General features: G+C 33.3%; 1 protein-coding gene across 1 annotated transcript in view; it reads left to right on the forward strand.

Moving 5' to 3' along the window:
- Window positions 1-634: 634 nt before the first annotated feature.
- Window positions 635-14,535, forward strand: part of LOC135123655 (uncharacterized) — a 482,510-nt gene continuing 468,609 nt past the window's right edge. Inside the window, exon 1 of the mRNA XM_064048495.1 lies at window positions 635-912. Coding sequence (XP_063904565.1) covers window positions 810-912 — 103 coding nt within the window. The 5' untranslated portion in view covers window positions 635-809. The remainder of the gene's footprint in view (window positions 913-14,535) is intronic.

A 14,535-nucleotide genomic window follows, 5' to 3' on the forward strand; every position in this document is an offset into this window, starting at 1 on the left:
ATGCTATATTCTGAAACGCTGAAGTTTTAACCGTTCATTTAAAATAAGGTGGGAAACATATGACATTAAATTTTGCACTTGTTCTTGATAAAATAATTTTCCGTTCACAATAGGACTGTAGTGAACTTACGAACATTTTTGACCAGTTGGAGTTAAAGTTGCCTTTATGTGTCAAGTTGATTAGCTAATTACATTATTATCACGATCGCATGTAATATACAGTTAAAGCTGCCCTTTTGCTTTTTTTCGTTCCGCTTGTTCAAATAAAAACAATGTTTATCCAGGTAATACACTAAATTATTTAATCGAGATAATTCGCACACATTTGTGCTAGCCGGGTTTGATTTTAAACACACTCGCTCTCTCTTAAACAGAAACCTCAATAAATGAGAAATAAACCCTTCAAATGTCAACCTTTTTAATATTCTACAGGTGCGAACTCCCTCCGCTAATGCTTATTTAAAATCAACAAATACAATCCATCGAATCCGTGGCACCCCTCGCCGCAATAATTGCTCGAAAACAGAAATATTCCATCTCCAGCAGGATCGCGCTTTTCCGTCTTCTCCCGTGCGTCGTCGTCGTCCTGAAAGCTGCAGGCAGCTTATAGAGCAACTTTCAGTCCACGGCCTACTCGGCAAGCGTGCGTGGCGTCAGACCGTCTGTTACCGTGTGCGCGTTGCGGAGCTTTAACCTGGCGATGGTGTCGAAAGCTCGCCGCCTGCGATAGTGCCGATGATGTAATTGTTGTGTGCGAGCTTTGGCCGCAGCTTTGCTATGTGTGTGCTTGCGATGATTGGTGGTTGTTGATGACGAGCAAAATGGCCGGGAGGGAAGTGCTCTATTTCGTCTTGCTGGCCGCCAGCGTCTTCATAGGACACGGCTACTCGAGTCCCTCGCCGATCAAAAGAAGTGAGTGCGGGGGCGGCGGGGCGGCGGCAGATTTTGGGGAGTAGTTGGGGCGATAGTTCCCAACTCGCATATGGAATACGGAGTCTGCATTCAAGAGATAGCATTATGTTAAATAGATTGAGCGCTTTGAGGAGGAACATAACTGTATTAATAACATCTGCTAGATGGAACAATGTGGCGCCTCCATCTGATTGATAATTACGTTCGGGAACTTAAGACGTGACCTTGGGCTTTTTGTTTCGGGTTCGGTTGTGATTAGATCTTAAGTGGAATTTGCCAACGTCAAATCTGGAGCGCCCTAATAAATATTTAATTTAACGGAAAATCTTCGTGTTTTTGGGAAATTAAAGGAGATTATGGAGCTATTCTATAGGGAAAAAAATTGTTTGCATAAATTCCATATTAATATTTATCATAAGTATGATACAAGGTAGTTAAATTTTTATGCCGTAATAGTGGTGGAACGTACTTTTTGTTTCATTCTTAACGTTGTGCCCGTAAGTTCATCCAAGATGATGGTATAGCGATTGCTATCTAAAAATAAACAACTTAGTGCAACGCACGATATTGTCTATAGAGAACAGTTAAAAAAGCATAAACAAACTAATGTTTATCTAGAAATTTGATCAAAATTACAACTAAACATGAGACTGAAATATATACAACACAGAACAAATATTTCTTATTTGTTTTTTATTGAAAACTAAAACCTCAGAACCATTCTCAACTCTTGCTTTTATTTTGCTTTAACCTTTTTTACAATATTACCTTATTTAATACTATTCACGTAGGTAAATTTTTTTTCGATAACTTTATTATTATATTTTGCTCAGAAAATTTTTACGACACTTATTTATTGTCCTTTTGTCATTGCCTACCTTGGTTGATATTATTTTCCTTTCATCCGCAGTTGCGAGCTTTTTAATTTTCCATTTACAATTCAAATTTGTTCTTCCTACATGCATTATTATTCGGTTTCCCTTTAGCATCAACTTCAACTTTGTTTACATTTCTGCAAGCTGCATTTTTCTATTGTTTTGCTCCTTTTGGTGTATGCGCTGATGTGTTTTTCTGTACATTATGTTTTAAATACCTGTTTTTCTTTTTTTCTTTCGATCTGTTGTCTTTCTTTTAACTTTGTTGTTAATGTTTTCATTGTTTTGAGATAAAATTTTAAATGCCTTTACAGTATTTACTATTTTTGGATTAATTTCTTCTTTATCATATTATCTTGTCCTGTGAGATATTTCTTTCAGATGGTTCCTCAATTAGACCGTCAGTTTTTGGAATGTAGTGTATAACCTAATTCACGTTTTTCGTCTACTTATACTTCATTTACTTTTCTAAAGGTTTTGGTTTTTTCATATATTCTTTTAAGTTCACTTTTTTTTCTTTTGTTTATAATTTTTTCTCGATTTTTGAAATTTCGAAGACACTAACACTGATTCAGCGATTACAAGTGACACACAATTAAGATATATTCATGACTTTCAGAAAACTGGTGACGTCTTTGAAACACTATTAATTATTAATGTGTAGTAACTTATTTATTTTAATTTTCTTGAAATTCATCAGCACTATACCTACGTATTAAATTTTTTATACCACCAGTTTAGTGCTTTTTTTTCATTTCCTACAAAAATTTAATGACATTAACGCCAAAAACTATTAAACAAATATCTATTGAATTCTGGTTGAATTTACGCTTTGGTAATAGGTTTTTAATCTCCACGGTTGATGCCCCAAAAAATGAATCTACACATTGATTTATCCATTCAATTTCCTCAGAAGCGCTCCATTTTATTTCCGTGCAGTGCCGACAAAACAGTGACATTACATCTATAGTTACATTGTATACAACAGAGTTATTAGACTCGTACCCTCAAAAAGCTAATGACGTTATTTCGAAAAATTTTAAGTAAATTGTTATTGGAAAGTGTGCATCTGGATAAGATACTGTTCTTGCTTTAGTGAGGCTCCTTAGTAACAGTATTGTGAATCAAATCATATTTACCTTTCACAGCTTGTAGAATACGAAAATGTTTGTTTCCCACTTTCAGACTGTCTGTCTAAAGATACCTGTATTCCTGAAACTCTGAAAGAACTATTACGATATAATTAATTTACACTTCTTATATTCCAGTTATATCTAAACAAAAGTGTTTATAGGTGCAATTTCTCTAAGTGGATGTTCAAATTTACTGAATATAAGTTAAGATCTGACTCCACATTTTTTAAAATTAAATTTTGTTAAAAGAGGTACATGTTTCGAAAACGTCTGGTCTCGTCTTCACCCAGAAAAACTAAAGTTACGTTTTAAACTGTCATTCTAAATGCGTTATTTTAAAACATAGCTTTAGTTTTTCTGATGGAAGACGAGAACGTGTATTAATGTATGTGACTTTAGTCCTCTTAATAATAAGTGTTTGAATAAATTATCTACTTTCGTCGTTAATTCTCAAATAACGTTTTCCTTTCAATAACAAAGTTTCTATTTTCAAACTTCTGAGCATACTAATTACACTATATTGCAGTATAAAACGTTGTTTCTAGCAACCTACATCAACCAGTCAAAACAACAACAAATTTGTAGTTTTGCGAAATCGTTACAGCAGGAAAATATTAACCAGATTCGGGAACAAATGTCACTGGTAAAATTTAGTTTTTTTCGTAATTTTATTGGTTTGCGAACTAAATATGCTGCCTCAGGTTAATAAAAATTCTGATGTGAATTTCTAATTACTTTTTATTTAAGCTGAAATTAAAAATACAATTATGCAAAGTGGTGTTTTGAAAAAATTCACCCACGTTAGATCTTGAATTTGCCTTAAGGTTCATTCCAAAAGATCGTCTGACCTTTGTAGTGAGGGTTCGTCAGCTGTTCGTAGGTTATCCTCAAATTAATAAAATTTTGTAATATCAGTCTCATTTGAGATGTTGAGAATATAATTTTATCTAACGTACGGAAAGTTAATAACGAACTTATTATTAAGAGCTCCACAAGTAGAGGCTTATTTTTTCTGAACATTGGTCACCTTGGTAAAATACCTCAACCAAGCATCTCGTAGCATTTTCTATTTTCTCGCCCCTAATAATTTAAAATTCTCTGGCTGAAGGCTCTGACAACGGCTACGGATTTAATTAACTATAGTTACTTTATTGCTGCTACCGCTGATGTCTATACTTTCTGTGGGGAAGGCAGCAGCTGGACATCATCTTCATCAGTTTTAATTAAAAAACGAGGAAAACAATAAAATGAATCGTCGCTGATTTCAACATGATCGTCACCCGAGGAAACCATCCAGCAAATCAATAATCATTTCTTTTCAGATGTTTTTTCGTCTCTTATCAATATTTAAACTAAGCGCAAGACAATTTTATTGAAAAAACACACAGTTATCATAAACACTGACAACACAGTTTTTACAAATCGACAGATTAAGAATACTAAACGCCGCCGACGATATCGAAAATGCTACATTATTTTCACTAACGTGTACAGTACGATCACTCATAAAATAGACCTTAATTAAATTTTATGACATAATAAGAATTATTTGGTAGACAATGCCGAGTCGACTTTTCCCATTACCTCGGGTATTGGAACTACAGTTGATTCCAGATAGTCGATTATCTCTTGTTTTTTCTGTAATGGTATTCGGGATCTTGTTGATTTGCCGCGAGTGAGATGAAGCGTTGTCCTTTACAACCACTGTGTTCTGAGGAATATTTGGAATTAACTCCATTTCGAAGCATTCCTCAAAAAATGCAGCAGCCATTTCTTCGTCATATTCAGCACAACAGTTTTTTTTTTATATTTTTCCCCGAAATTAATAATCCATTGCTCACCCAACTATTTTTATTGCCCGCATGAAAGATGATAACTCTTTATTCACCTGATGGATGAGTTTTCAATGTACAGTTTGACGAATTATCACTAAATAAGTAAACTGTTTTATCTTCATGTCAAAGCAAGTAGATTTTAAATTGCTGTATTTTTCTGATACAGTCTACCGTTTCCGTCTGTCTGTCCGTCTGTTACTATCCTTGTCTCCAGCTCACAATTTTTCAGACTCCATAATATACTGAAGTTTGTTCAACCGTTGAAATGTAAAACCGATTGTGCACAAAAATGATCTAAAATAGTTTTAATAATAATAATATTAATAATACTTTATTAGCTATGGGACATACAATCCGTCATTAGCTTTGTCAAAATTCAAAATTAACATAATACAAATGCACAAAACATAAAAATTAACAATACAAACATTACATTAGCGAATAATATATATGAACATACACTTTAACTGATGATAACATTGGAAATCGCACTATGAATTTGCGTGAGCAGCATTATTAAAGAATTCATGAACTGAGTAAATGCTATGGTGAAGCAGGAAAGCTTTCATTTTTTTTAACAAAGCAGGAGAATTAATATTTTTAAGATGACGAGGTAAGCTATTGATACACATATAATACGGGCCTTTTTGACTAGACGACAGTCTACATTTAGGAATAGCTTAATTATTGGCCCCTCTAGTCATGTAGCGGTTATTTACATCTTTGTTCTTTTCATAAGTATCTAAATGCGTGTGGACAAACATAGCACAGGTTAATATAATATGTATATATAGACGTTACAGTTAGTATTCTTTCATTTACAAATATCGGTCTACAAGATAAGGAAAATGTCTATCTTGGCTGTATTCCCCCAACATCAGATGTGGATATACTTGAGCATAATAAAGACATATCAAAACATGTGTATTTACTGACAAGCTCAATCTTAGGAATAGGTAGGTAAAACCTGAAAGCTTGTTTACTATTTTATAGACGTGAGGAATCCAGGATAATGTTGAATCAATAGTAATTCCTAAGAATTTCACTTCGTCAAATACTCTTATGCTTTTCCCACCAATCTTACTGAGAATACTATAAATACTTGGATCATATTTTGTTGTGAACTGTATCAATTGAGTTTTGTCACAATTTAATACAAGCCCTTTTAAACCATTCTAAACTCTCCGACGCCATATTGGTGATTGAAGTTACCAATTGAGGAATTCAGAACAGCACTCATTTCTTGAAGTTGTTTGTTGTGGACGCCAAAATGCCATTAAAAAAACAGAAGGAAAATTATGACAACAGTGTTCAGAAGAAGTGTTCCTTTAAAATTGCAGAGTGTCGTTGCGTATTTTAAGCACCGAACGTGGGGGATGTTTAAATTATCATAGTTTCAAGGAATACGTAAGAGAATCACTACTATTACCCACGAGATGAGAAATAAGGGGGAAGCTTATGATAACGACTAATGACTTTTAGACACAAGGGTAGGTAATTATAGTTTTGTGTCAAGTAGAAACAAATATACCAAGAGACGAAAACTACCGAATCTAGTATCTGGCGATCGTACGGCCATACCAGTATAATTTAGGTTTTTAGTGTTTTATGGGTTCGGTTCTTTAATTTAAGTTATAAAACTTTATTGGTATATATTTTGTGATTGTACTGTACATTATTTTGTAAATTTTCAATATGCACACTTTTTCTTGAAAAAGTGCTGTCGACATTTTTTTTTGTTCTTGATGGAATTTTCTTATATTAGTCCTCCAACCTACATTACGTTTAAAACTGCAAGCACATCTGCGCTGGAATCTGCTAACAAGGAGGCAGAAGATCTCCTGAAACAGTGTCAAGTTTATTTCTCTGGATGAACAAGTTTAAAAAAAGTAGCAGTAATTTTTGGCATATTCTCAAAAGTATGTACTCAAAGTGGTTGTTTCATATATTCATTATTTCTGAATGAGACAAAAAACCGACCGCAGTAGGTGTGGTTTGGACTAACACTGACAGACACGATTTTTGTCGCCAAAAAGTAGATAGTCTTACGTAAGTCCCCTGAATATCTTGGTGACCTTGGAATTTTCTTAACACCCCCAGTTTTTGCGGTATAAAAAAATTCAACATACTTAAATATTTTGGCACATAAGACATGTTACGTACACAGAAAATGTGCAGAAAAAATTCTGGCATATATAGTGCGTAGAGGAAAAAGTGGGGGTACCCTCGTCTGAACTTCGTTCCTGCATTCTCGTTCCAGTCGTCGTAAAAGCAACATCGGAGAGGATTCGTATGGAGTTTTGTAGGCACCACGTACAAGTGTATAAAATAAGTACTGCTTCATCTAAGGTACTGCGGAATCTAAGGTAAGTATTTGCGAATGCAAGGTAAGCAGTTCTGCTTCTAAGCGATTTCTGAAGGAAGGTATTTCTCGTCTACGTTATGTCTGAAGTTCAGTCCTGTCGCAGTAATTGTGAGACCAACCCAAACCGTTTTGTTATGTTTGTGGACATTACTTGTTCAAAATGCAACAGTGAAACTTTACATCCATTGTCTAGAACGCCGCATGACTTGGGGTTGCAGCTGTGGTTAACTGGATAGCGTAAAACCATGCTATGGTCTGGACGAACAAATCATTGTACTGATTGCTAGTTTGGTTTAACAATGCCACCGGGTACTCCCTCAAAATAAAAGGGACAACTCATTACTCTGACGTGTCTTTGGCACAAAATGCTGTACTATATAGTAACACTGTACCTCAACCTGCGTGTCCCTCTTCTGATACTTTGTCCTTTATGAAACCGAGGTAGGCGAAACTCTTGTGTATGACGATGAGACGTATTGAGGTAGTGAAGTCAACAACCTCACATGTTATCGCAGGATGAGCTAAGTTACTTGATAAGAGACTTAGATCTGTCTAAGGACTAACCAGAACTCCCAACGTCACTTCCTAAAACCCGAGGCCAAACTTTATACACAAACGGAGAATACCACTTTTTGTACCGACGTCTCTGGTTTATTTGAGGCAATGGACAATACTCACGATTTCAACGATTGGGGACATTTCATAGGTTATTTCAAATTAAGTTTGAAAGCTGTGCCAATGGCAATATTTTACCTAGTATTCCAGTTGCCCATGAAAGAGTCGTACGCAACTATGCAAAAACTGCTCATCTTAATTAAATGTGGGAGTCATCAATTAATCTTAAATCAGTGAAGGACATATTAATTCCACCCTCAACTAAAGTAATCAACACATGTATTGCCAACTCAGTTTTTCCTAAAGGTTTCAAAGTAGCTTCAATTAGGTACACCTGTGCATAAAAAATGTTAACACCGTAAACAATCTCACTTTTACCTATTCTTCATAAGGTTTTTGAAAGTGCGATACTATAGATCACATTGTCAAACACCTCACTTTTGATAACCCAACGTCAAACAGTCAGTTCGGTTTCCACAAAGGTCTGTCAACTGAAAAGACCGTTCTTTTCTTTATTAATAATGTCACAAAAGCTTTCCAAAACAAAACCTATACTACAGCCTCCTTTCTGAACCTTAACAAAGTTTTTGATTGTATGTTACATGAAGTATTAGTACGTAAACTATCTTACTACAGTTCTACCCCATTGCCATAAAATTACGGATCATCTCTTTCGGATAGAATTCAAATTGTAAATGTTGAAGGTGCTTTATCTGACATAATGAAGTCAAATTACGAGGTTCCACAAGGTTCCACTTTAGCACCGATGTTATGTTTAATTCAATAGTTATCTGCCGTCCTTCCTAGCAAATTATTGGACCAACTTGTTTGCAGATGACACAGCTATTAGTAACAACGTAACATCCATACAATTAATCACCCTTTGTTTGAGAAATATCCATGCTGAACTCTAGTTTCCGGCGAATAGACTCTTGGTGAATAAAAACAAGTCGACTGGTATGATTTTTAGTTTGAAAAGAGATTGCCCAGTATTAAACAATAATCAAGTAAGTAAATTCTTAGGGATCATTGTAGATCCAAGAGCGGTATAGCAAGAACCTGGTAATTATGTAGCAAACTTTGTTTCAAATCACTAAATACATAACGGGTGCTCATTTAAAAATTTCGTCAAGTTGACATTGATTTTTCTTTTTTTTTAAGTATGTCTGCTCTGAAATTCAAATTTATCATTGCATTAATATATTTTAGACTGGTTTATACAGGGTGAAAAATTAATAAATCAGTCAATTTATTATTTTATTGAATAAATCAAGAAATGCAGAAGTGAATGCTTTGAAGTCTTGCAGACGTTTTAAAGTCATTGTAAGTATCGTAAATTGTTAGTCAAAGTAAATCTGTTTAATTCCCCCCAAAAAATTAATGACGTTATCTCAAAATTTTGATGAATAAATTCTATCCAAAATATGCATGTGCAAACTATGATGAGTTTTTCCTTGTGATTCATCATTGCATTTATATTTTTTATTGAACGAATTAAAAACCAGTCACCCTATTTACCCGAAAATGTGAAAATACAACTTCTTTATTTAACAAGAACTATAGATACTAATGAATGATATTCAGAACATTTTGTCGAATCTAGCTTACTACTTAATAGTTTTGATCCTGTGATTTGAGGAGATGCACTCATTCAAGTCAAACTAATTTCTACGTGACATTCTTTCGATGTATAAATATAAAAATTTTCAAGTTGTTTTTCTTATCGAGGATAACCTAAGGGCGTACAGTAATGGAGTCCATCGGGCAATTTGGTACTTTCCTACTTTCTCGATATTTCATAACCCCTAGACAAGGCCGTAGCTAGGGGACAAGTTATAATTAACCAAATGTGAATTACAACATCGAAAATCAAAATAAAATGTAGTGTTGTATTCAATAACCGGAAGTCGAAGCATAAAAAAGTCTGGACCGTCGGCACTGTGATCCGGTTATTGCAATTCGTAGGAAACATCTTTTAGTTTAGTTTCTGTTTTACTTTCACAGCTTGATATGTGTTTTCGCTATTTGTCTTAAGTTACGAGTACCATAAATAATTTACAGTTCCGTCTTCAGCCGCACCTCTGTTATTACATAAGGCAGACGTGACTAAATTGTTTCGGTGTTTTATTGTTTATAAATCACTATCCAAGAAAACAATAATACAACACTTTTATTATTAGTATTACAATGCATCTATCCAAACTGATATATGCGTCCCTGCAAAAATGTGGATGAGATCAACACAAAATTTTGTAATTGAAAAACTCACTTGTAACATTATATACATATTTTTATTTTAGCTTATAATGGTTGCCATAAAAAACAAAAAAATTCACAAAATCAAATCTTTTAAATTTCTAAAAGAGCTAGATTTAACAAGCTGTACTTTATGGGTGAGAGAAGTTCTGTCGAGTAATCTTCGACCATTTTTTTTAATTTGCTTTGTTTGTGACGACGTGTTGTAACACAATAAATCATTACTTACTTGCCTATTATTTAGTTTATAAGTTTTATCACACTTACCTAGTAGCAACCAACAGACTGCCAAGAAATGACTATTATCTATTGCTATAACTTGTGTCTTTTGTTGAAACTACAAGGTAACTAAAATTAATCCATCCTGTAGCTCATATTCTTTGCCCCAAATACCCTCATATACGCTCCCGACACCTTATTTGAAAGTGAAATCTCTTTTAAAATTCATTTTCTGACATTCAACTGATGTGTGTTTTATACGTTGGCCTTTAAACAAATTAATTTCGGGTAAGCTAAATTAAGAAATGTAACGTCACTTATTGTTAATTACAGTTTCAGTTAGGCTTATGTTAGTAAAATATTCATCACTTGGGTTTTTATAGCGTAGTCTAGAAAGTATTATTTAACGTGTAATTAAACGTTAAATAATGCACACAAGTGCGTGAGTTAAAAATACAAAGAACTGAAGCTGCCTTTATGCAAGTAATGCGAAGTAAATGATTTAATGAGTATAATGAACGTGTTTTCGGCACACAGGTTTCATTTAAATTTAAAAACGGTTATCAAGTATTTGTTCGTATTTTCGAATCCGAAATGTCACACCGCAAAGCGATAAGACTCTGACGTTTTTATAATCTTATTAAATTTATCGTTAAATTTTGGGCGTGGAGCCCCTATATGGTTTACAGTCTTCGCTTCTCCTGTCCTGTCTGAAGCTCCTATTCGCGATCTTGATGTGCAAGTTATTTAACCGCATATTCTATCATCATTTCACTGTATTTATCTTATATCCGCTTTACGTTGTTCGTGTTTTAAAATATGCTGTTTTGTGATATCGCCAGGTCTCAGTACTGCTAACATAAGTAAATTTGCTGGCTCTATTTCATTCCATATTTTCCTTTAAAACCCACCTTATGCTCTTTATTTTCCTAAGAACTTTCTAGGATCGTATAAATTTCCTCCATAGCCCGTTCTTGTGATAAATTGTATTCTTTCTTTCCACACATTTGTCCACTCTATTCATAAACACCTTTGTATCTTCGTCATTGTATAAACGTATCAAATTTTGGTTGTCACCCTCTTTATTGAACACGGATACAATAATTTCTCTATTAGCCAGAAGTTATCGCTCCAGCGGTAACACGGCAGCCTATTTTGGGGGTAGTTGAGGCGATAGTTTCCAACTTGCATAGGGAATATGGAATCTGTATTCAAGCGGCAGCAAAACGGATTGAGTGCTCTGAAGAGGAATATAACTGCAGTGAAACACCTGTTATTTTTGTTCGAGAACTTAAAACGAGACCTTGGGCTTTTGTTTTACTTTCGCTTATGACTAAATTTTGGGTGGAATTTGCTAACGTCAAATAATGCGATCTAATGCATATTTAACGTAGAGGAAAGTCTTCGTGTCTTTGAGAAATTAAGTGAAGTTGTGGAGGTATTCTGTAAAAAAATGCGATTTTTGCATAAATTTACTATTAACATTTGCCACAAGTGTACTAATATTTCTAATAAGTAGTGTTTATCAATTTTTGTCGCAGTGTTGCGTTAGTAAGTTTATCTGAAAATTTGAATATCGTGTTTGTTGATTTTTTTACAGGAACAGGTGATTCGAATCTTGGGTGTTATTTGTTTGTATTAAACAATGGAAAGAAACATAATAAAATATTTCCAGTTTTTGAATATTTCTTTTTTCTATATATGTGTGTATTATATTTTCGCACTAAGAATTCAGAAAGAAGCTACAAATCTCTTTAATGAATTAGTTAATTTACTAACTCGCACACCTCTTTTGAATTGGTATTTACTGTTAATTTATACGTATGCTCGATACGTCGTTACTTTAATCGGATCAGGGTCTATTGATTGTGTGAAACCAGTGAATAATATCTCAGCGAAACTGTCTCAGAATTTTCATCACACTGCACCCAATAGATTAAAAGCGAGGTTTATTTAACTAACTAAATAACAACATATCCTTTGGCAATCTGAATCTTTTGTACACAAAATAAAATATTTAATATCCGGCTGTGAAAAATAATCCTCCGTTAATGCAAAGTGGAAAACTACGAATGAACTTGGTAGCGTAGGTATATAGCGTTTTGATAAAGTTTCGCACAAAATTCATAATTCCGTTTATTGACGTCAATTTTAAATTTCAAATGACACTTTTTGACGAAAAAATATTCTTTTCATTCAGACAGTGACATATATTTATATCATTTATCAATTATCAGTTAAATGGTCGTAATAAAAAGTTTTACTGTATAATTTCAATTGAGACTGTATTAATAACTCGAATTTTTGTTTTTCCAACTTTAATAGGATTATTCCCGAAGCGTAAGTAATGACCTTGCGAGTTTTTTTTTAATACAAAGATCTATGACATCACTGGGCAAAAAAGGACTACACTAATTGTTTGGTGTGTAAACTGCAATTATTAAAAATATACCAATATTTGTAAAACAATGCAGTACTATAGTGTCGCTAAAATTATAAAGCTTGATTTATGTCGAAATAAGCTCCTCCATTTGTGAATTTATCATACCCAGCAGACGCCGTTAAACACAGCTACGACACACATTACAATACGTTTTAGATAAATCGTTGAGATATGCGCATATGTATAACAGATTTATTGGTCATCAGAAGGTTTTAATTCCCCTATAAAAATATTGCATGCTACCTGAACAAAAAATATCGTCCGGATTTGAGCAGCTTTTAACAAGCAACAGAGATATGTATATAGATAATTTAAATTTTTCAGTACGTTGATGCATGTATTAACGTGAAGTCGTATTATTGCTTCGTTTTATATGAGTTTTCAAGATACCAAGCGCTTGATTCGTTTTATATTTTTCTAAAATGAAATGAGTTGTTTCAATTTTTATTTTTTTTCTGTAGACAATTTTTACACCACTCTACGTTTCGAGGCTTTGTATTCCTAAAATTGTAGTAAGTGGTTTGCTTTATGTACATATTTCTTTAAAAAATGGTGATCGATTTCTTTATCAGTAGGTTATTGCATTTATTTGAATTTTTTTTTGTATATATGTATGTATAATTAATTGGTATTGATTTTTTTTGATTTCCCGTATTTTTATTTTGTTGCTTGTTTGAATTGTTCCGGAGTAATAATGCTATAAAATATAACTATTTTGTCAACAATTTAAACCACGTTAACTTTATTAATGTTATTACGCCAAAAATGTTTGAACAGTAAATTAATTTTTTGCTTTGTTGGTTATTTCAGATGGAATTATAATTAAAAACCTTGTCATTATTTAATTAAATATTTTAAACAGCGCCAGAAAAGAAATAACAAAAACAAAAGTTATTAAACAAAGTTGAGTTATTAAAATTTTAACCCTGAAGAAATTTTTTAATGTGTTAATGAAATAACGTTCATTTTTTGCCTAACCATAAGCCATTTCCCACGCCGTTCTCGCAAGTATTGAGTGATCCTTCGGTTCGTGAATGTATTAATAATAATTTTTTTGACGGGAATTTATGAAAATTTAATACGTTTCTCCATTCTGGTGCATCATGCAAACCAACAGCTTTTATTTTTTGTTGCTGAATTGTGCTTTTTATACAACAAGCAATGTACGATATTATGGAAAAATCGCAAATTTACTACTACGGTTGGAAAATGTTGTAACTTTTTGCAATGTGATACTGAAAACACGCTGCTTTCGATTTAACTGTTCAGGTGAACAAAACGTAGCAATCGATACAACTCCAGATCAGATTATTTTTAAAAACAAAAATTCTGAACATGAATCATCCCACGTTGGGATCTTACAACTCATGTATGTTTTATATGCATGTTAGAATAAGCCAAATACAATACAAATACTGAATGCTGTTTAATTTTTACATTACATTAAAAAAATTACTTGGAGACCACATTCACTGAAATTCGGAGCATGCCAACTTAAAAAAAAAACTAATTTCTGTGCGAAGTTCTGTTGGCGGAAATGCGAACTTCTTACGATAAATGGCTCTCGAGTAATTAACGTTTAAGGACTTTCCACTAACATCATAGTGCCAATTTTGCAGCAAAGAGTAATCATAGTTACTTGTACAAAGAAACTTAACAAACTTCAAGTGCTTGTCGAGTTCGCAGATAATTTTTTTTATCGTCTTCTTGTAACTAAAGCAGTGACAAAGGAAGATATTAATGCTGCACTTAGTTCTCGAACTAATGTTTTAAAATTGTTTGATTTTAATAATTAATTTTTAGTTTGTAAATGATCAGTTTTTTTGAAATATAAATATTTGTACTCCTTATTAAACAAATAAGTATTGTAAATATTATCAAA

This window comes from Zophobas morio, unplaced genomic scaffold (genome assembly GCF_036711695.1).
Source record: "Zophobas morio isolate AGI-343-1 ecotype UQ-CSIRO unplaced genomic scaffold, CSIRO_AGI_Zmor_V1 ptg000006l, whole genome shotgun sequence".
NCBI lineage: Eukaryota > Metazoa > Arthropoda > Insecta > Coleoptera > Tenebrionidae > Zophobas > Zophobas morio.